The 24,219-nt window shown below is 36.3% G+C and overlaps 1 protein-coding gene and 1 pseudogene across 1 annotated transcript; one reads left to right on the top strand and one right to left on the bottom strand.

Moving 5' to 3' along the window:
• Nucleotides 1-8,082: 8,082 nt before the first annotated feature.
• On the bottom strand, nucleotides 8,083-8,798 carry LOC114180379 (stress-induced protein KIN2-like). The gene is made up of 3 exons (XM_028066688.1): nucleotides 8,695-8,798; nucleotides 8,534-8,602; nucleotides 8,083-8,356 (listed from the first exon to the last, which is right to left on the bottom strand). Exons 1-3 carry the CDS (start codon nucleotides 8,746-8,748, stop codon nucleotides 8,282-8,284), a joined length of 198 nt encoding a protein of 65 aa, XP_027922489.1. The 5' UTR covers nucleotides 8,749-8,798; the 3' UTR covers nucleotides 8,083-8,281.
• A 6,034-nt stretch (nucleotides 8,799-14,832) lies between these two features.
• On the top strand, nucleotides 14,833-22,030 carry LOC114180452 (annotated as a pseudogene).
• Nucleotides 22,031-24,219: the final 2,189 nt, after the last annotated feature.

Raw genomic sequence — 24,219 nt, 5'->3', positions numbered from 1 at the left:
CACTCTATCCACAGTTTGGGAGTGATCCTAGAAATTTGAGGCTTGGTCTTGCAACTAACGGGATGAAGAGCACCTGGGTCATGTGCGTACTGCTGGTTTTCGTATGGGAGTTAGACTATAGTTTTGAGCCCGAGCTATGAACCCCAACCTGACCAAAATGTTAATCTAATTAAGAAGTTGATTCGGGCATCATCCAATTTGTTCAAGTACCTTATGGCATTCCATTAGCGTTGATGCAACCATCTTTAGCGTTGACAATGATGATATATCATTGTATATAAACATGTCAGATTTGTTTGAAATAATTCAGGGTAATCAGATATTGAACATTGTAGTCATTCAACTTTGGATTATGTGAGTGCACTTAAATTTATATTTTGCATTTAACTTATGTTTCGTTAGATCAACCTAAACCTTGTGAATTTGTAGCAATGCATGTATCTAAATGGATTAATTGTCAATGCGAGAAATGCTAATATCTATGATTTCCTTGAGCCTCAAAGTACAAAAAAGTCTAGGAATAGAACAATGCACTCTCAAATTTACATTCAATGGTTGATTGATGCATCCTAGAAAAAAATTTACATCGCTCCTTATTTTCATGCGTAAGTTGAACTCACTCACTTTAGTTATTATCTAACTAATGCCAAATCATTAACTAAAATCTTTATTTAATAGGTCTCATTGACAATTGATTATTATTTGTCTCATAGACCATATTGTCATGTGGTTTTGTTGAGTGCACAAGAAGCCAAGCAAAGAATTGAAAACTTTAATACAAAGGTATGTCTTAATTACAAAAGTAATGTATTTTATCATGATTATGTTGTAAATGTAATGAATTCTCTTTTTAGTGCTATTAATGTCATCAATGTCTTAGATGGTAAATCCAATGCATCTACATACCATTATTATTGGATATATCCCATGGTATGTAGTTTGCATTGAAGCTATATAGAATAAACTAAATTTTCTTAGTTCTTCATATATTAATTACGTAAATTTCATATATTAGTGCAATAAGCAACATGAAAGCTTTGAGTGTGGATACTACATTATGCATTGAATGTGGACCATAGTTCATGCTAAGATAGATGATTCATGGGCTGATGTATGAATTTCTTTAACTATTGATGTCTTAACTTCCATGTTAACTTTGATATATGCTTTATTATAACATGATATATATATATATATATACATATATATATATATATATATATATATATATATATATATATATATATATATATATATATATATATGTATATGTATATACATGTACATATATATATATATATATATATATATATATATATATATATATATACATGTATATACATATACATATACATATATATATGTATATGTATATATATATATATACATATATATATATATGTATGTATATATATATATATATGTACATGTATATATATATATATATATATATATATATATATATATATATATATATATATTTTTCAGGTCTAAAATAAACTTTATCTATTAATGAATTCTTTTTTTAATCGATGTTATTTTATATGATATTACATTAATTTTTACAATTGATGTATTATGCCTCTCACTTATTACATTGTTTGATACGACATCAATTATAAAATTAATGTAATATGCCAAAAAAATCGATGGAATATCCTTTTGCTATATATACTAGTGACTATCATAAAATGTTGGGTAAAAGTGCACAAGAAGACAACTTTTTTGTTTTTGTAGTCATCTTGTCGTATATAAAATACCTTATATATGAATATCTTTCTTGATAACAACAAATTTAACATACATTTTAAAAAATGTTTGTGTTATAATCTTCATTAGAATTTATGAGCAACTTTTGTGCCTTTTATATATACTTACAAATTGAAAATGGAATTGATGTCTTCTGTAATGAAACATGCATTGTTACTTATTTTTTAACTAGTAAAAGTTTTTATGTTGTATCATATAAAACTTAGGTGACACTAAACATGCTAAAACTTGATGATTTAGTGAATATTTAATAGTTAGATTGTTTCATTTGTTTAAATTCTTAAATCAAAACATTAGTTCATCAATATTTAATGTTATTTATTATGATAAAAAAGCATAAATATTATCTTTTAAGGTTACTAATGTTAAACTATTCATGAAGATTGAGTTTAACAAAAGAAAATTGCTCATGTGATGAAGTTCTTGTAACATCCCATTTAAATAATAACATAATTAAATGAAATCTTACACCAGATAATATAAAGAGCCAAGTTGCGGAGTATAAAATCACTCCTTATAGTTATCCAAGGTACTTAAAAGGAAATACTGAAGCTCACTACAATGCCTACAACCCAAAAAGAGTAAGAGATAGTCAATATTCGAAATAAAGCCTTAGGGGCAATACAATACATCATCCAAACATGTTATGACCTCCCAAATCAATACATCATCCAAACACAGGTAGACTGTGTAGCGGAACCATCCCTTCTCTGTTGACCTCGAGTACCTCTCACATCTGCTCCCATCAATAAATTGATGATCATTGCAATGGTAGAAGAACAACATACAAGGCAATCAAACAAGCAAAAGGGTAAGCTAGAGCCAAAAAGATTTTATCATGCAATCAGATATACTTTCACAGTCCAATATACATACATCATCCAAACATGTTATGACCTCCCAAATCAATACACTAAGACTCAAATTGACTCATCCGGATACATATAAACTGGTCAAATTCAGCGGATGCTTGCACTTGTGGTGGATACCTCTGCTCACCCCCGAGCTGTGTTACAAGTGTTACAATGAATCAATTCCCTCACGTACAAGGTTAGTCCTTAATGAATTTCAAGCCTCCTACTACTCTCACCACAGGAGTCAGTCCGCTCTAAGTGAGACTAACTGACTCCTTAGAGTGTCAAGATGCAATCCTTACCTTGAATCCTTACCAAGTTATATAGATAGGGCACCACCATGGACACCCACTAACAGGGGCCATGGAATTACATCCCGACCACTGAAGCACGACCCTAAAATCCCACCTAGAGATTTCAAGGAATTATGCACTGACCACAGACCAATCATGTTAAATCAATCAAGTAATGTTTACCATACACAATATCTCATGCCAACCTTTACAACCCATTCTCATTCATAACCAAATGTTGAATCCATATCAACTCATCCTTCCCAAACAGTGAATATATATTTGTATTTCATATCAATACCATGTCTCCTTGATACCAACCATCTCATTTAAATCACATGCCAAGTTCATACCAAACCCATCATCCACAATCCATGAATCACATCACTCATGCATAATCATTGATCACATGCTTTTAATATAACAATTAGATTCAAGCCAGTAATAACCATTCAAGATCAGAGAAACAACCAAACTACAATGATCTTGCGATAAAAACTGCTCTCACTACAGAGCTATGATTCAAGATCGGACCGGTCAAAGTCAAAGGCTATGTGTTAAGGATCAGCTGTTAAAATATCAGCTCGATCCAACGGTTAACGAAGTAGTAACTTTCATTTTACGAAAAGTGTGTAGTGTTGTCAACAACACAAATTCAGTGACCTTGCGATAAAAACTGCTCTCACTACGGAGCTCCGATTAAAGATCCAACCGGTCAAAGTCAAGAATAAAAGTGTTTCAGCTGGTTTAGGGGCTTTGGTTCTTTATGGGCCAGCCCTAGGTCCAACTTATTTGGGGCAGTCCTTTAAAATAAAGGTAGTAAAGTAAGTGGGCCTTACAGTTCTACTTTTATTTCTTCTGAAAATGTTCTTAGTTTTTTTATTGGTTTTATTAATTTAAGAAATTTGGATTAAGTTTATTATAATTTATAAAATATTAAAATAATAAAACAAATGTGTAGCCTTATCCATTTGGGTTTCAATTGAAAATAAAATTCACGTTGGATTTCTGAAATATAAGAAACAAAATTGAGTTTTCTTTTATTAAAAGATAAATCAAATTGAACAAAATACATAAAAGACCATTTTTTTTACGGTTGTAATTTTTATTAAGTAAATGCTTTGTACTGTAAATTCCAAATTGTTTACCTAACATGATTTTAAGGAAATCGTAGGATTGAGATTTAAACTCATTTACAAATCATTTAACTGACAGGTAAACTTGTCTGGTGCTAATTGATTCCAAGTTTAATAATAAATATTTTAGAATTAAGTTTAGAATCTATAATGAATATCGAATCAGGAGATCGAAAAACACACCGTACAAAAATATTTTGAAAGATAAAATTTTAGTCGTTAAAAATCGTAATAAATAAAATTTATGATAATTTAAAATAATGGTCAGATATATAAAAAATAGTTAGTCGCAAAAGAATAAGGATAATATCTTCAAAATATTCAAATAAAGCAAGAGGTAAGACTTTTGTATATTGACCTGCAAATAATTTTCACAAAACAATTGCATGCATTTGAGGCCTATGCCAGATGTACTCCCTACATAAATGTGCTTTGTGTAGTTATATTATTTTGTAACATGGTTTAGATGGTAAGTAAATCTTCTTATAAATTATTGTTTATATGTATCACTACTATAAGTTATAAGTTATAGGTATGACCGGTCAAGATGCACTTAGCACTGTTAAAAAATGCAGTAAACTAAACAATAGTTCACTTGAATTGAATTGGTTTGAAAAAACAAGTCCAAACGAACTGAACTGTTTGTTGTTCTAAAAAACTGAAATATATTGAATTGCAGTGTTGTATGAACTGAATTGTGTTCCGAACTAAACTATTTTTGATAGGTATACTTACATTTGATAATTAAATTTGCCATCCTTATGTAAATTCATAAAACTTCCTTTTTTTTGACAATTAATCATCCAAGATAATTTAATATATAATTTTTAATGAACTTCAATTACCTTGACAATTCATCCAAAAAGATTATATATATATATATATATATATATATATATATATATATATATATATATATATATATATCCTTTTCTATTAAAAAAATACATTTTAGCATCACTAATTTTTTGGCAACAAAACTATAGCTTACGGGTTTAAAAGTTAATTTCCATTCAGAAATAACTTTCCTTGTTCTGAATTATTTTTAATTAATTCGGTCAATAATTCAAATTTTCTTTGGTAAATAAAAAAGTTTATTAGATAGTTTAATATCAATTCTCCAACTAACATATAAGTGATTTATTAGAAAAAACAATTAACAAAATTTTATTATATATCATGTGAAGATTCAATAGTTCAAAATCATGTAATAATATAATTAACACTTACACGCATCCTCTGATACAGTGGAGGAATTTGGATACTCTGCTAGGTTTGTTTGTGTTGTTTCTCTACTGTGTCTTCATAATATATTGATGACCATTAATTTTGACGTTTTAAAATATATTAAAAAAATATTTAAAATACCAACACAGTGTATTTTTAATGCTCAGTAGAGGACAACACAAAAAACCAGTAGAGAATCCAGACTCACAGTGGACAGCGCGAGATGTGGGCTAATTGTGAAGGGCATTTTATTATTGGACAGAAAATAATAAAAAGGTAGTTCAATTAGTGGATAATTAACTGAACTTAATTTTTAGGGGTTCAATATTTTTAAACTAAACTGTATAAAAGTTTACTTCAGATTTTGTTGAATGTAATTCAATTATTTTAGTTTAATTTAGTGCAGTTAATCTACATTCCAGTACAATTGAATTAACTTTGCCCAACCTTAGTTATAGGGTAAGTCAACACCGTTCATGTTTATAAATGTCACTACTATGAGTTATAAGTTATAGGGTATGTTAACACCCTTATAAGTTATTTTTATAAGTGCCACAAGTATAAAGCGTAATACCTCAATTTTTCACGCTTCTAAATTTTATAATACATGAATAAAATTAAAAGATGTCACCACTTTATTAAAGCGGATAAATAAAATTAAACAATGTCTTACACCCAAACTTTATTAATAAAATGGAAAAATAATGCTAACATAGCAAACACCGGTGGACCTTCTAAATAATATAGGGGAGCGACGACCCCTCCCCCACCGCCCATACCCATTATATTTTACCTTTGCTCTCTCACCATTTTTAAAATAAAATTGTGTCCATACCCATTATATTTTACCCTTGTTTTCTCATCATTTTTAAAATAAAATTGTATCACCATAAAATTAAGGAGTTAAGAAACATTTTTAACTGATCAATTTCTTTTGTAAGTTCATTTTCTAACTTTTTTTTTTTAAGAAATATTTTCTCTTGCATGTGATAAATTTGTCTAATGTATACGGCGGTAAATTTATCTTCTTCTAAATATGTGAGAGTTGATAAATTTGTATAAGAAAAATCATGATAAAGAGTAAAATAATTTATTCCTTTTTTTTCATGAAAAAAACTTGTGATGAAGATGAAAAAAATGCATCTACGTCAATTAAACTTGAAAGATTTCATGATAATCAAAAATTAAAAATAATAAAAAACAACTCTCTAAAATTTCTAGAATTGTATATAATGAATTTGAAAAACTATAATTCGGCATCTCTGAAAATTTTTTCCAAGTTTTGCAACGGATAACAAAGCAAAAACATTTTGTTTAAAAAATAAAACTCACAATATGATTAAAGTCCAAGGCTTTTTTGAAAATAAATAAAACCTTTCTCAATAATCATTTCCTTTAACAAACCAATTAAAAAAAAAAACAAGTTTTTTTTCACAAAAATGCACACATAACAGCCTTAAACGAAACTTTCTCAACTATGATGAAAAAATTTCTTAATAGGTAAACCTTCAAAGTTTATCATTGTGTAATGTTCTTTTTCAACAAGCGTAAGTAGCCTTTATTCACTCCTTTAGTATGTGTATTCAGAAACTTCATTCTCACCCTTAAAACCCTAAATACATTTAAAATATTTTATGTGATTTTTTGATAAAATATTATATATATATATATATATATATATATATATATATATATATATATATATCTTTAAAAAATCTTTTACATAAAAATAATAATAAATTATTGTATCTTGTAACAATTTTTAAATAAATTCTTTTAAATTAGTTAATTATAACTTCATTTATTTATTTTTTAATTATTATAATTTTACGTGATCTTACATAAAGTCCATGTGCCATGAAAGTTTACAACTTAAAAATTATAAAATAAACAGTGGTTGAAAATTATTGTGCTTATCGGTACGTACAAAGACTGCATTATTGCTATCTAAATATATGTTTGTATACATATGTAAGAAACTAATCATTATGTTGTTTGGTTAATATATGATTGGCACGGTGTATAATGTTAGAAGATTCACTCCAAGAATGTTGTGTTTAATATCACAGAGCTGTGGTTAGGACCATATGGCTAGTGTTATGCCCAATTCTTAGCACGATTCTAAATCCTTGATGGATAATGATGCACTAGAACTAAAACAAAGAAAACTTGTCAAATTACGTTTTTGAACTTCTTTATTTAATTAATATTATTAATAATGGGGCAATTATATTAGATACTTAAATGGTATAATTTCTGCGTACGAATTTAGTCTTAGGATTCAAGGTAATTAATTGTGTCATCTCAAAAGTTTATGTTTAAGGTTGTTGTCAAAAGTCTTTATGAGATTATAAGAATAATGGTTATGTTTTTAGTCTTAACTTCAATGCAAAATTGAAATTTGTGCATTTCTGATCTTGCTTCTCAAACTTTAAAGTTTATATAATCTTTCTAATTCATAATATTTACAGCGTAGCGTTTGATACATTCCATGTCAATTAAAAACTGTGTTTATTCAATATTTTTATAGTCTAATTTAAATTATGTAAGTAACCAACATTGAAAATGTTTAATAATAATATTATTTTAAATAATATATTATTCTCTAGATTATTCACTATTATTTTACATCTCAATATATATATATATATATATATATATATATATATATATATATATATATTTATTAAAATTCTTTATTAAAAGTTTGCAATTTTGGTCCGTTTGCACGAATGTCACACTAGTTTGAAAAAAAAAAAATGAATGATGATTATGCAAAGTGCATGAGTCTTGATCGTTAAAGAAATTGGTTTCCTACATCAAAGAAAAATGGTTACATTTGAAATAAAATTCAATGCTTCTATAAATAGTAATCAGATGAATACATATCAAAAATAAAAGGTAAAATCATGTTTCTGCAAAATATGTGGATGAGCAGGAACAAGGTTTATTCTCGTGAAAGAAAGGAAGTTTAGCATAGTTAACCATCCATTTAGTTTTATTAGTTATTTGAATTCAAAGCATTCTTGATACCATCAGCAGCTCCTTGTGCCTTTTCCTTCATTTGTTGTCCACCCTATACACAAAAAAATATACTTTCTTCTATCATGCGTCTCAATTTCTAATTCAACAACCATGCAAAAATCTATTACATTCATATATCAATATGAATATTATTGTAATATGGATTAAACATGAATGTTACTACATAATTTGATTTGAAGAGAAGTTGAGAAAGAAAGGATAAAAGAACCTCTTGCATAGAATCTTGAGCAGAATGAGCAGCATCGCTAGCCTTGTCCATCATGTTGCTAGCCTTTTCCTGCAATACCATAGAGAATCTTGTCAATGATTTCTAAATATTGAGCATACATGAACATCAACATACTAAAAACAAAAAGTTTGAAGGTATACCTGAGCTTGGCCCTTAGCTTGACCAGCGTTGTAGCTTGCATTTTGGGAGTCCATCTTCGATATTCTTGTGTATTGAATTGTGATGGTAAATGATGTTTTGTTTAATTTTGTTTTTGATTCATTTTCTCATTCCCTATTGTAACTTATATAGTTTGTCAATGTGTTACAACTTTCAACACGTGTTTTTGCTTCTTCTCATGTTTTACCACACAAACTAAATGCGATTCACATTTTCCTCCTTCCCTTACATTTCGAAGAACACATCTTAAGCCAATTTTGGAATGTTGCCCCTTACTGCCAATAAAAATAAAAATTTAATGGCAAATTATTTAATGATTACACTAACTCGCTAGATATAATCTTTTTTTAACTTCCAAATATTTTTACATTGTAATAGAAAATGTAGGATATGCATTATAAGAAAATACTTCAATAATGATCAATTTTAGTGACCAAAAATATTTTTCACTATAGTGATCTCTTTAGATATCAATATATAAACTAAAAATTTTGTTGTAACTTGTCAACACTCAATTTTGTCCGATTAATAAAAATAATTAACTAAAAAACATTACAAAAATCAACATTAATTTGAATGTACATATATACTCCTTTTCTTTTATTTATTTTTATTTTTATTTTTATTTTTAATTTTAATTTTGTCTTGCTTTTTATTTATCTATTTTATTTATTTTTTCTTGTTTTATTTTATTTTATGTTATTTTATTTTATTTTTTTTTACTTCACTTTATCTTATTTTATTTTATCTTTTTTAATTTCAATTTCCATTTTATTTTTATTTTCACACCATTTTGTTTTTCTGCTCTTAAAAATAAATATGAAAAATATATATGAAATAAAAAATAATAATAATGAGAGTCATTTGACTTGACTCTGCCGTGCAAAATATGGCCAGATTTGTACGTTATCTGGTTATCGGGGGTTTTTGGACAAAAAAGAAGGAATGTTGGGTATTGGTGTGTCACTGTGGCAGCAACCAGAGGAGGCAGTCTGAGCATAGCGGTGCAGTCATGACTAAAGGGCAACTCCACACATAAGCAAGAAAAAGGGGAATTGGAGGACAAGTTCTCACAAGATTACAGAGGGAAGAGCAACAAAGCAAGAAAAAAAAGACAGTTCCTGCAGTGAAAAAAAAAAAAGGAGCAACACGAGTGAAGGAGCAAGAGGTAAGTAACGATGCCGTAAATATGAACTGAAATGTATGTAACTGGTGGTGCGTCATTAAATAGTCGAGCACCGGCGGCAGCGGCGTTCACGACGGTGGTCATAGACGCTGCCAGTGGCGTTCACGGCGGTGGTCGTAGTCACCGTCTCGCACGCGGGAAGAAGAAGCAAGGAAGAGAAGCGACTCAGGGGGTTTGGTTCTCGCCGGCGACATTGCCGATGGTGGCCGGCGTCGACGGCGTGGCCTCTCGCCGGTGGCGGGACGTGCGGTGTCGGCACGGACGGTGTGGTGTGCGGTGACGGGAAGAAGAAGCAAGGAAGAGAAGCGACTCAAGAGGTTTGGTTCTCGCCGGCGACGTTGCCGACGGTGGCTGGCGTCGACGGCGTGGCCTCTCGCCGGTGGCGGCGCGGGTAGTGTGTGTGCGGATGGGAAGAAGAGACGCATGCGCGTAGAGAAGATTAATTAGGTTTTAATGTGTTTTGGGAAATTTGAATCTGAACACTTTTGCTCCGTGCACCCCCCACCTTAATATCTGCACCCCCTCTTTGTGTTGCACCACTTTTTACTGTTTGTACCCTTTCAGCCTTTTCTTCCCATTTCAGTTTTTACTCTGCACACCTCCATCCATACTCTGCGCACCTCCACTGCACACCCTATTTTTGTCTTTGCGCACCCCTTTTTTTTAATCTCTGCACCCCCGTTTTCACTTTATACACCTCCACAATTGATAATTTTGCACCCTGTTTATGTTTATCTTATTTTGGGCCTGTGATGTTCACTGCATGCACCTCCACTACCACATGCACCACTTTTTTTTTATCTCATACACCTCCATGTTTATCATTTCTTTTCTTCGCGCACCTCCGTTTATGATAACCCTGCACCCCCGCCTTGTTTTTTTGTTTGTTGGGCTTTTGCTGCATTTTTACTTCCTCGCGCACCTCCACAATTACTAATCCCGCACCCCTGCACACACTTTTTACTCTTATTTTAGGCTTGTTTTATATTTTACTCGCCACACCACCACTTTTAATAAAGACACCTCATTTACTTCATGTACCTCCCACCAATTACTCATGTACCCCATGTTTTGTTTTCCACTTTCATCCTTCTTAATTAATTTGTTTTTTTTATTTATTTATTTACCTTTTCATTATTATTATTTATTTTCGTTTTTTATTTTTTATTATTTCTAAAAAAAAGAAACAAATATTTGAAAATTATAAAAATTACAAAAATATAGAAAAAAATCTAAAAAAAAAAATACTCTTTCACTTTATTGTGTCTGTCCGGTCGCTCGCACTCGTGTGACACTCATTTTCAAAATACAAAAATAGTTTTCTTTCCTTTTAATGTCTGTCCGACCGCTCGCGTCGTATGACACGTATTTCAAGTAATTCAAAAATACCAAAAAAAAATAAATTTTCAAAATATAAAAATATCAACATTTTCAAACAAAAGTCTTTTTAAGAACTACGTGATCCTTGATTCTCCACCGTGAGATACGTAGGAGCAAGGCCAGTCCTTGTCAGGTTCACCTCTAAAAAATCAAATCTTTTTCTCAATTTTTTTCAAATATCTTTTAAAGAACTACGTAACCCTGATTTCTCATTTTTAATGAGAATACGTAGGACCAAGGTCAATCCTTGTCGGGCCCAAAAAATTAAAAAATATTTTTGTTTCTTTTTAGCATTTTTTGTCTTATTATTTTTGGGGAAAATTAATATTTTGAAAATCACATCAACTTTGCATTTTTAATTAAAGGTACCGCCCTCGGGCGGGCGCGTAGGGTGCTAACACCTTCCCTACGCGTAACCGACTCCCGGATCCAAAATCTGGTTTTTCGCAGACTTGTCTTATTTTATGGTTTTCCATAGTTTTCCAGAATAACTATGGTGGCGACTCCAAATCTCTTTTTAAACCGTTTTCTTTTTCGGTTCGCCTTCCGTCGCGATTCCGGTTGCGACAGCTGGCGACTCCACTGGGGACGCTAGAGAGTCAAGCCATTTAATTAGAATGCAAACTTGATGTGATTTTTCCTAATGTTTTCTTTCCCTTTTTCTTTTATTTGTGTATTATTGTCTTTATATGTGCTTGTATATATTTGCTTCTTGGATTATTGTGTGTGAATTACTTTGTATTTTGATATATATTTTGGAATTGTCTATATCTGCCTGGGAAGTTTTCTGGTTGTTTTGCAGGTGGGGGTTATGGTATGCATCATTCTCCCTCCACACACACACACTTTGTGCATATCATGAGCGGGGCCCTATACCCGGGTCTGTGTAACTTAGAGTTAGAGGGGATTGTGTAGCAGTGCCACAGTGGATGAACTTCCCAAGTGGTCATTGTGAGAACCCCAGCTAGAGTTTGTTTACTTCGTTGGTACTCCCACATCTTGTTGTCTACCAACTGTTGTGGGAAATGCCTAGAAGTGGCCATAGCTCTAGTGACCTTGATCCTTAAGTATTAGGGAACTATCCTGGTGAGCGCATATATTTTACCTTAGGACCATTAGGCATCGAACCTCTGATAAGGCACAAGGGAGACATGTGCATTACCTTAATTCTCATCTTATTTTTCTCGCTTTATTTGAATTAGCAATGAAGTCATGTGTCTGTACATTCTTTCACGGCATCATCATACATGCATTTTGATTATTTGTTCATGCATAACATGTATTTTGTCATGCCATGCCATAACATTTCTTGTGATTCTAGGTCAGAAATTTTAAGGCTGTGATTGAGTTTGTGAAAAAAAAAGAAACAAAGAAATTAACATGGGATTTCAAGTCGGAGGGAATTTAGGGTCGGATGCCTTGAAGAAGAAGTTACCTATCAGGGTTATAGATAGCAATCTGAATGGTTTAAGGGAAATAGTGCAACAAATGAAGACTATACAGAAGAATGCTTTCAAGAAGCGGTATGGGAACTTATTGAGGTTGTTGAATGTGGAAGTCCAAGCGTCGGCAGTCACCGCTTTGGCCCAATATTATGATCCGCCGCTCAGATGTTTCACCTTCCAGGATTTTCAGTTGGCACCAGTAGTAGAAGAGTTCGAGCAGATTTTGGGTTTGTCGGTGGAAGATAAAGTCCCTTACAGATATTCTGAGCAACGAGCATCTATCTCTACGTTGGCAGGAATCTTGAAGGTACACCCTGCTGAGCTAGAGAGTAAAATGGCCTCCAAGGGCAACTCGAAGGGGATCCCCCAAGGGTATTTAGAAGGGCACTTGCGTCGTTTGGCTGAGAAAGAGATAGGGGAGACGTTCATGGATGTGTTGGCTCTCACACTATATGGAGTCGTGCTCTTCCCTAACATGGAGAATTTTGTTGATCAAGCGGCCATCGATGTGTTTGTTGCTTACAAGATTCATTCAGAAAGTCCAGTCACTGCGGTTCTAGCTGATGTGTACGGGGGTTTGAATTTGTGCTACGCACTCAAGAGGAAGAAGATGTTATGTGTGTACCTATATTGTATGTATGGTTTATATCCCGAGTCCGCTTGGGTACAGTAAATGCTGAATGTCAGATTGGGGAATTGCCACATGGCGGCGTTGAAATTCGAGGGGCGAAAGAATGGGCCCAATTCTGTGCAGGTTTGAATGGGGGAAAGATTAGATGGTGTGTCCCTGGGCTGCCCAAGTCGCATGTCATTTCTTGTGGGGATTTCCCTAACGTCCCTCTGATAGGCACCAGAAGTTGTGTGAATTATAACCCTGTTCTGGCTCAACGACAGTTTGGGTGTCCAATTAAGAGCTCTCCAACTCCAGAATCTTGGTTGCCATATGGACTTATTATGAAGAAGGAATTTCTCAAGATCTAATTCGACGAGTTAGGAGTGCCTGGGGTGAGGTTGCGTGCAGAAAAAGACCCAAGGCCATGGGTAATGACGGGAAGATATCTTACCGACGATGGATTCTGGAAAGGGTTAATATGATCAAGTTACCTTTCAAATCGGACTCTCCTGCTCCGGAGCGATTGGAACCTGCTGAGTCTGAGGAGGTGAAAGGGCTAAAAGAAGAGATCGAGAAGATGAAACTTAAAAAATGCCAAATTAATTAACGAGCTTCAAAGTCTCCGACATGAGTATGTGGATCTGAGGCGTGATAATGAGGAAATGACAAAAGCGTATGAAGGGATTCTTAGGCAACAAAGAGAAGAACGAGATCATGCTTTCAGAGTGAAACAGGATTTGGCCGCAGCAAGCACCGCATTAAAATCAAGGGACCGAGAGAGAGATGCAGCAGCAACATCTAAGCGCCAAAGGGATCAGTTGTGTGAAGAATTTAAGAGAGAGAAAACTGAAGCACTGAGACGGTTGCACAATGCTCAAATGAGAATTAGTGAGGTTGAACGACAAATGAGAGAGGTGGTGTCGACCTATGAGGTGAAGATGGACGAGGAGCGTTGGCATAGAGCTGAATTGGAAAAGGAACATCGAGAGGTGATCAGTCGGATGAATGAGTACACAGCGAGCAGGAAATGACTATAGAACATTGGAAGAGATGTTTCTCACAGCTAGGCTGCCTTGGCGAATGGAGCAATTGAAGAAATCCCACGATTATTAGCTGAAGCAGAGGCTGCACTACCGATCTTCAATCCGCCAAGGGAGATTGAAGCCTTCTTTAATCATTGCAAGAAGTTGATGAGGGAGATGAAGAGCATGATAGTCAGGGTAGGGAATAGGTTTTCTTTCTTTTCTCGTGTTTAATGAATGTAGAAGACTTGTTAATGGTTGGGTTGTATCAGTTTCGTGTTAATTTCTATGATATATTTACCTTAAGGTTCTCACAGCTTTAAAATTTCCGACTAGAATAAATGTTTTGCATTCATTTTCATTTCTTTTCATTCTTCATAATTCATTTCATTTAACGAAATAATAGAGCAAAATCAAATACGACGGCAAAATTTCCACGACACCCTTATCGCACACGAGCTAACCACAGAAGCATGGAAGATTGGGAAGAAGCCCATGAAGCTGTGAAGGCTGACATTAACGAGCTGAAAGGATCAAGTGGGCCAAATCCTAGAGGCTTTGAAGTCACTGAAGGCTTCAGGGAGAGGCCTCATCCGCTAGGGTCGAGGAGAATGCTCATTCTTATGGTACGCCTCTAGGCGCGTCAGTTCCGTTCCCAATGTACGGTCTGCCTCCGGGATACACTCCTCCAGTTGGAGAATATTCAGATGCAGAACAAACTTCTTTCTCTTTTCCTGCAGCTAACAACACACTATCGAACGGTACTCAAGGGCCGATGTTAGCTTCGACACCCGTGACAGGAGCGGAGATGAATGAGACAGTCACATTCACAGGACCGAGGATGACTGTGGCGCCCCAGCCTCCGAAAACATTCATCGATGCAGATGCTGCGACTAAAGCTGTCACCACACGCTACAGTCCAAGCAATATCCACTGTTGTTGATGGGGCTAAAGTAAGCTTGAAATTCTTGAGGAAAGGATTCGTGCCATTGAGGGTGGTGGAAGCTATGGGTTCGGTGATGTGGCGAGATTAAGCCTGGTTCCTGGTGTGATGATACCACACAAGTTTAAGGTCCCAGAATTTGAAAAGTATCACGGCACCACATGCCCTAAAAGCCATCTGACAATGTACGGTAGAAAGATGGCTGCTTATGCCTATGATGAAAAATTGCTAATACATTGTTTCCAAGATAGTTTGGCTGGGGTAGCATTGAATTGGTATACACACTTGGAGCCATCTCGAATTCATTCCTGGATGGATTTGGCCGACGCCTTTGTGAAACAGTATAAATACAACACAGATAGTGCGCCAGATAGATTGCAATTGCAAAACATGGCCAAGAAGGATACTGAGTCCTTCAAGGAATATGCACAACGGTGGAGAGAGTTGGCTGCTCAGGTTGAGCCACCTCTACTTGATAAGGAGATGGTGGCGACGTTTGTAAACACGCTGCAATCACCATTTTATGAGCAGTGTTGGGGAATGTGTCTTCCAATTTCGCTGATATCATTATTAGGGGAAAGAATAGAAATCGGGTTAAAAAGTGGAAAGATTGCATATGGCCCATTCGCGGCTGCAACTCCTAAGAAACCTTTTTATTCCCGGAAAGAAGAAAGAAGCGGAAGTACACACGGCCTCAGTGATGCCTGTGGGAAAGTCGGGCTCCTACTCATAATTATCGACCACACTTGAACCAACCTCCTTATGTGGCCAATGCAGTGTCTGTTCATCAAACACGACCTCAGCAGCAAGGGTTTTATCAACCGTCGAATCTTTATCAACCACAACATCCAAATAATGCTTGGAAAACCGAACCTAACTCGAATTTCAACAGAAACGCGGGACAAAACGCTAATCTAAGGAGGAATCAAGAGAGGAACTTCGTTCATTTCACTCCTATTCCTATGTCATATACGGAATTGTTGCCTCATCTCCTCCAAAAGCGTTTGGTGGCCATTTGTCCGATGAAGCCTGTGCAACCTCCGTTCCCCAAGAATTATGATCCAAATGCCAAATGTGATTATCACGGAGGGGGAGTTGGTCACTCTACTGAGAATTGTGTGTCCCTTAAACACAAGGTGGAAGCTTTAATCAACTCAGGATGGATAAAGTTCCACGAAGACAAACCTAGTGTTGAGGCTAATCCCTTTCTGGTCTTGGGAACCCTTCGACAAATGCCATTGAGGTTAAGAAACACCGACTGGTGAGGGATGTGAGTGAAATTCGAAGCTCCAAGCGGTTTGTTTTTGAGACACTATTGAAATTGGGTTTGTTAAAAGGGGAATATAACCTGAGTGAAAAATGTGGATTCCATCCGAGTGCTAAACATTCTATCGATGAATGCACCAAGTTCGAGGATGTTCTACAAAATCTTATAGACAGAAACTTTGTGCAAGTATGTCACGGACATGGAGGAGAAGTATTTGCACAAGATGGTGCGGAACCCGGTGTGACTTTGCCAGAGCCATTGGTGATTCATTTCACTAGATCCACCTCTACCCCGACAATTCAAGAAAGGCAATCTATTATTATCCAAGCACCCTCCCCATTTCCCTACAAAAGTGAGAAAGCTGTCCCATGGAAATATGGTGCATACGTGTTGGGTGAGGAACAACGGGTAGGTGGTCAACCTACAGTGGTGAGTCAGTGGTGAAAAATATATCAGGCATCGGTGGAATTACGAGGAGTGGTCGAATCTTTACGCCTCCAAACTTGATGAAAGATGGAGTTGGCAATAGTGAATCGTGAATACCAAAAAGGCTAAGGAACTCTTGAAAGGGAAGAATCCAAACCGACGAGGGTCTAAGAAAAGATGACAAGAAAGAAATATCTGATGAGGAGGCTTGCGAGTTCTTGAAGTTCATACAACAAAGCGAGTATAAAGTGGTCGAACAGTTGAATCGCCTGCCTGCTCGAATCTCACTTTTAGAACTACTCATGCATTCAACCTCTCATAGAAAGTTGTTAATGAAGATACTCAATGGAGCGCATGTGGAGCAAAATATTTCTCTGGACAGTTTTGAGGGAATTGTTAACAATATCACTGCTAACAATTACCTCACTTTACCGATGAGGAGATACCTACTGAAGGGAGGGGACACAACAAGGCCCTCCATGTCTCTGTAAAATGCTTGGATCATGTCATAGCACGTGTATTATCGACAATGGATCTTCCTGAATGTAATGCCAAAAAAACATTGGGAAAGCTACCGTGTGAAGGTATTCACATGAAACCAAGCGCAATGATAGTGAGAGCTTTCGATGGGAGTAAAAGAGAAGTAATGGGAGAGGTAGAATTGCCAATCCAAATAGGGCCATGTGTCTTTCAAATAACTTTCCAAGTGATGGACATCCTTCCAGCATACAGTTGCTTGTTGGGTCGTCCTTGGATTCACTCAGCGGGCGTGGTACCTTCAACCTTGCACCAAAAGTTAAAATATGTCATGGGTGACAAATTAGTGATTGTTTCAGGGGAGGAAGATATTTTAGTAAGTGGGCCTTCATCTTCTCGCTATATTGAAGCAGCAGAGGAAGCCCTCGAGACAGCCTTCCAATCTTTGGAAATTGTGGGAATGCCTATGTGGAGCCCTTTCCAATGAACCCACACTTGTCGCGTACTTCCCTTATGACGGCCAAGGTCATGTTGAAAGAGGGATATGAGTACGGAAAGGGGCTAGGCAAGTACGAGCAAGGATTGATATCCTTTAGAAGTCACCGAGAAAAAGAATAAATACGGCCTTGGATACAAGCCTACTAGAGAGGATAAGAGGAGGCTGGCGGAAGAAAGGAGAGAGCGCGGTGTGGCTCGAATCCAAGGAAAAGGAACTGGGGTTAGGAAAGATTCGCATCTGTGACATCAAAGAGAGCTTCCGCAGTGCGGGATGGATCAACACTAGTCAGATAGCAGCTGTCAGAGATGAAGATGAACCTGAAAGCTCGATTTTTGTGCAGCCTTGTGCTCCAAATGCACTACTCAACAATTGGGAGACTTTGGATCTACCCGTGATGTTTAATTTGGTTAAAATGTAATATTTTTAATTTATCCTATTGCTTTACCCGGAGCTTTAGGATTCATGACTTAACGGGTGACACCTTTTCCTTTATGCTCAGCGTGATAATCAATTTGTGTTTGCTACCTTTGTTATCTTTGTTTGCATTTTTCACTGTTGTTTGTTTATTTATCTTTTTATAAACTCAAATAATGCAGATATGATAATGAATGTTTTGAAAATAACAATGTCGATATCCCTAATTTTGAGCACCCTGTCAATAATATGGAAGATGATTATGAAGGTGATCCGGAACCCTCCCCTGAACTAATGAGATTAGTGGAACAAGAATCTAGGGAAATAAAACCCCATCAAGAAGATGTTGAAGTGCTTGACCTAAGGAGGGGGATGAAAAGAAAGAAGTGAAAATTGGCACGAGTATGAAGAAAGAAGTGAAAGAAGAATTGTGTGCTGCTAAAGGAGTTTAGGGATGTGTTCGCTTGGTCGTACAATGATATGCCTGGTTTAGATACTGATATAGTACAACATAAGCTTCCACTCAAACCGGAATGTCCTCCAGTCAGACAAAAGCTAAGAAGGATGAAACCAGAAATGTCATTAAAGATTAAAGAAGAAGTGCAAAAGCAATTTGACGCTGGATTTCTAGCTGTGGCAAAATACCCTCAATGGGTGGCAAATATTGTACCAGTGCCCAAGAAGGATGGGAAGGTTCGGATGTGCGTTGACTATCGAGATTTGAACCGTGCGAGTCCAAAAGACAACTTCCCATTACCGCACATCGATACATTAGTGGATAATACAGCCAAGTTCTCACTATTTTCGTTTATGGATGGCTTCTCGGGATATAATCAGATTAAGATGGCACCTGAAGATATGGAAAAGACCACGTTTATCACATTGTGGGGACATTTTGCTATAAGGTGATGTCTTTCGGGCTTAAGAATGCTGGGGCAACCTATCAAAGGGCCATGGTGGCGCTTTTTCATGATATGATGCACAAAGAAATCGAGGTTTATGTAGATGACATGATCGCCAAGTCTGAGTCAGAAGAAGAACACATCCTCAACCTAAGGAAATTATTTGAGAGATTGAGGAAATTTAAACTTAAACTAAACCCGCTAAATGCACATTCGGTGTGAAATCTGGAAAGTTGTTGGGTTTTGTTGTCAGTCAAAAGGGGATAGAAGTCGATCCCGACAAGATGCGTGCGATAATCGAAATGCCTGCTCCCAGTACAGAAAAGGAGGTACGGGGTTTCTTGGGCAGACTGAACTACATTGCTAGGTTCATCTCCCAGTTACCGCCACTTGTGAACCAATATTCAAGCTATTGCGTAAAAATCAGGTTGTTGAGTGGAATGAAGACTGTCAGGCTGCTTTTGACAAAATTAAACAATATCTACAAGATCCTCCTGTGTTACGCCCACCCGAACCGGGAAGCCACTCATTATGTATTTGACGGTACTTGGAGTCAATGGGTTGTGTGTTGGGTCAACATGATGAAACTGGAAAAAGAGAGCATGCCATATACTACCTGAGCAAGAAGTTCACGGAATGTGAACGACGATACTCGTTTTTAGAGCGAACTTGTTGCGCATTGGCATGGGCTGCCCATCGTCTAAGACAATACATGTTGAGTCATTCTACCTGGTTGATATCCAAGACTGACCCTATCAAGTATATTTTTGAAAAGCCCGCTCTCACTGGAAGGATAGCCCGGTGGCAAATGCTATTGTCAGAATACGACATTGTGTATGTCACTCAGAAGTCCATCAAGGGTAGTGCTTTGGCTGAATATCTGGCCCAACAACCCGTTAACGATTACCAGTCGATGCAACCCGAATTTCCGATGAGGACATCATGGCCTTGTTTGAAGATGACCAAGAAGATGAGAACATAAAGAAATGGACGTTATTATTCGACGGGGCTTCTAACGTCATGGGACATGGTATAGGGGCAATACTAATATCTCCAGAAAACCAATACATTCCAATGACAGCAAGGTTGTGTTTTAATTGCACAAACAATATCGCTGAATATGAAGCATGCGCTATGGGCATCCAAGCCGCGATTGAGTCAAAGGCAAAATTTTTGAATGTATATGGAGATTCAGCGTTGGTTATCCATCAACTAAGGGGAGAATGGGAAACTAGGGATCAGAAGTTGATTCCCTACAAAACTTATATCATGGAATTGGTGGAGTATTTTGATTTCATTGAATTCCACCATATTCCGCGAGAGGATAACCAATTGGCAGATGCCTTAGCTACTTTATCATCGATGTTCAAGATTAATCAGGATGGGGTAATGCCATGATCCAAATGAAGAGCCATGAAGGGCCAGCATATTGCCATTTCATTGAAGAAGAGTTAGACGGTAAGCCTGGTATTTTGATATTAAACGCTATATAAAAACCAGAGAATACCCTGAAGAAGCATCTGAGAATGATAAAAGGACACTGAGAAGGTTGGCTGCAAATTTTATCCTGAGTGGGGATGTGTTGTACAAGAGAAATCATGATATGGTTCTCCTTCGATGCGTGGATGCAAAAGAGGCCGAGTCAATATTGGAGGAAGTTCATGAAGGAACTTTTGGCACACACATGAATGGACACTCGATGGCTAGAAAGATCTTGAGGGCTGGTTACTTTTGGTTGACTATGGAGAATGATTGTTGCACACGTGAGAAAGTGCGAGAAATGTCAGAAGTATGCAGATAATATCAATATGGCGCCCACTACTTTAAACTTAATGTCTGCCCCATGGCCGTTTTCAATGTGGGGGATAGATGTCATCGGAGCTATAGAGCCAAAAGCCTCAAACGGACATCGCTTCATTCTAGTTGCAATTGATTATTTCACTAAATGGGTGGAAGCTGCTTCCTACGCTAGTGTGACTAGGAAAAGTTGTGACTAAATTCATAAAAAGAGTTAATTTGTAGGTACGGGTTGCCTAGCAAGATAATCACTGATAATGCCACCAATCTGAACAATCAAATGATGGCTGAATTGTGTGAAGGATTTAAAATTCAACATCATAATTCTTCTCCTTATCGTCCAAAGATGAATGGGGCAGTCGAGGCTGCTAATAAGAATATCAAGAAAATTGTACAGAAAATGGTGGTCACGTATAAAGACTGGCATGAGATGCTTCCCTTTGCTTTGCATGGGTATCGCACCTCAGTACGTACATCAACTGGGGCAACACCTTTTCTCTGGTATACGGAATGGAGGCAGTACTACCCTTCGAAGTAGAAATCCCATCCCTACGAGTGTTAATGGAGACCCAATTGGAAGATGCAGAATGGGTTCAGGCCCGATTTGACCAGCTTAATCTCATTGAGGAAAAAAGGCTAACGCAGTGTGTCATGGACAGTTATACCAAAGAAGGATGAAAAAGCGTTCGACAAGAGGGTGCGCCCTAGAGAGTTCCATGAAGGCGAGCTAGTCTTGAAAAAGATCTTACCTATACAAAAGGATCATAGGGGCAAGTGGACTCCAAATTATGAAGGCCCGTATGTGGTGAAGAAAGCATTTTCTGGTGGGGCACTAATTCTCACAAGGATGGATGGAGAGGAGTTACCGTTACCGGTCAATTCTGATGCGGTCAAAAATTTTATACATGATGATTCCTTGATAGGAAGTGCTACTAGGGGATATTGACATTGTCTCCAAATTTTGTTGTATTCTGCTTTGTTTTTCATTCAATAAACACCATTTGGTTTTCTCCATAAATTTAAAGCAATGATGTCACGCTGAGTTCGTAAAGAGAATAAGTAACAGATAATCTAAAAAAAAGAGAGAGGATAAAAGACGAATAAAGCCATAAATGGGGCATCACAGGTATGATCTCTAAGAGCAGGCTCGCTTCTAAAGGGTGTCGTGGACGTAAAATAATAAAAAAAGAGGTTCAAAAAAAAAGAGAAATCAATTTTGGAATTCGTTGTTAATAAAGTTGTCAAGTGTATGGCATTTTCCAAGAATAAGGAGAAAAAGGGAATGAAAATACAAAAAGTGGGGAGAAGGGAAGGTTTTTTCCATGGTTTGTCACTTTAAGCATAGCTTGTGTGCATATCTTGTTGAAGCATCTGCATTCATGTTGCTTGAACTCCCAATTCGTTCACTTCCCTCTGAAATAAAGGATTACCCTAGGAAATAAAGAAGAGTGTACTGTGGCAGGTTTTTGTTTAGTTGACCTTGTCTAACAATAGGCCAAGGCCACAAGTTGGGAAGAACAAAAGAGGATTGTTCGTTAGAATGAAAAAACCTACAAAGGCGATATGGGAAAAGGAAAGAATATATGAAGGAAAAGAAATGAGAGCGGAATGGGTTAAATGCTGCCGAATTTTGGCTTAGAGCTAAGCTCATGTGAAAATAAGGCGAACAAACTTTGAAATGACGTGTGGCCTCCTTCCCCTACCAAAATTTAAAGGAAAAGTCATATATATCCGTTTGTACCCCCTTTGAGCCAAAATAAAAACTTCTTTCAGTATCCCTGGACAAGAATCATCAGCATGTCAAGTTACCCGAAACACATAAGAGGTGTTCAAACAGATCAATGAAAAAGAAATCTAGAAATGCATGTCAAAAAATCACAAAGTGATAACAATGCGAAGGACATGAAGGATGTGGAAAAGGGAAAGAAAAATGAAAATAAAGATGATAGAACACCCCGAAATTTCAAGTGAAAGGCTTACAGGGTGTCACGCAAATGATTCTTGTTCCAAAATTAATACCTGCAAACTCATACTTGGGCCTTATTAACCATTTCTTTCATAAACCTCTTAACCCCTAGCCACGTTACAAGCCAAGAAAAGTCCACATCGATTGAAGAATGTTTGTCTTGATCTTCTCATGAGCTTAATTCGTGGACAAAAGTAAGCGGTTGACGACACAAATCGGCAAAAAAAAAAAAAGGGAAGAGAGTGAGTGAAAAAAAAATGAAATAATAAAGATAGAAAATGGAGGAAAAATTTCCCATCAGCATGTGAGTTAAGCAAAAGATGCAAATTGGGGCAATCCTTTCCGTCTCATCAAACTACGCTCTTGTCCAACGCAACAAAATTGGGGGCAGTTTTTAAACCTTGCATGTTTCTTCTTAAGTATTAACCTGACCACCGGTAATGTTGCCCCTGAACAATTGTTCAGCCTCTTACAAAACTGGTTCCTATCCCTCTTTCATTCATGAGTTCAAGCTAGTATGTTTTGCATGACGCGCCAAAAAAAAAAAAAAAGAAGAGAGAAGATATTAAACTCATAGTTTTGCAATGTGCACCAGGATCTTTCACCACTCCCCACTATTTTTGCTTGAACATAATATCATGAACGTGACTTGAACATGCCTTGGATTTGACGACAACGTTGATAACTAATTCCAAAACAAGAGCATCTTTGTTTTTTTTTAAAAAAAAAAAAAAAACAACGAAAACAAAAACAAAAGCTTCACATGAATTTTATCCATGCATCCATGCGTTCATGCATTTCATCATGTTACATCATCATTCAAAAAATGGATTCAAACGTTTAGTCAGGACAAATGTGTTGCACAAGCTTCACCAATGATAGGCATTCATGTAATGTTTGCCGACACATGAAAATCATCTTCAGGTTATCCTTTCCTCACGACCCTCTCCTTGGGATTGGTCAAGTCCAAATCCTCCTTTCATCGCGACCCTCTCCTTATGAATGGTCAAGTCTTGTGTTCTCCTTTCGGACAACGACCCTCTCCTTGGGAATGGTTAGGTCCAGGTTATGACCCTCTTCGTGAGAATAGTCATCGATTCCTATGCCTTTTCCTTAGGATTGGCCATATCGTTTGACGGATCGAGACCCTTTACTCAGTAATGGTCACT

The sequence above is a fragment of the Vigna unguiculata genome, chromosome 4 (assembly GCF_004118075.2).
Source record: "Vigna unguiculata cultivar IT97K-499-35 chromosome 4, ASM411807v1, whole genome shotgun sequence".
NCBI classification, from domain to species: Eukaryota; Viridiplantae; Streptophyta; class Magnoliopsida; order Fabales; family Fabaceae; genus Vigna; species Vigna unguiculata.
Note: the sequence above shows the minus strand (reverse complement) of the source record. Positions and strands in the feature narration are given on the sequence as shown.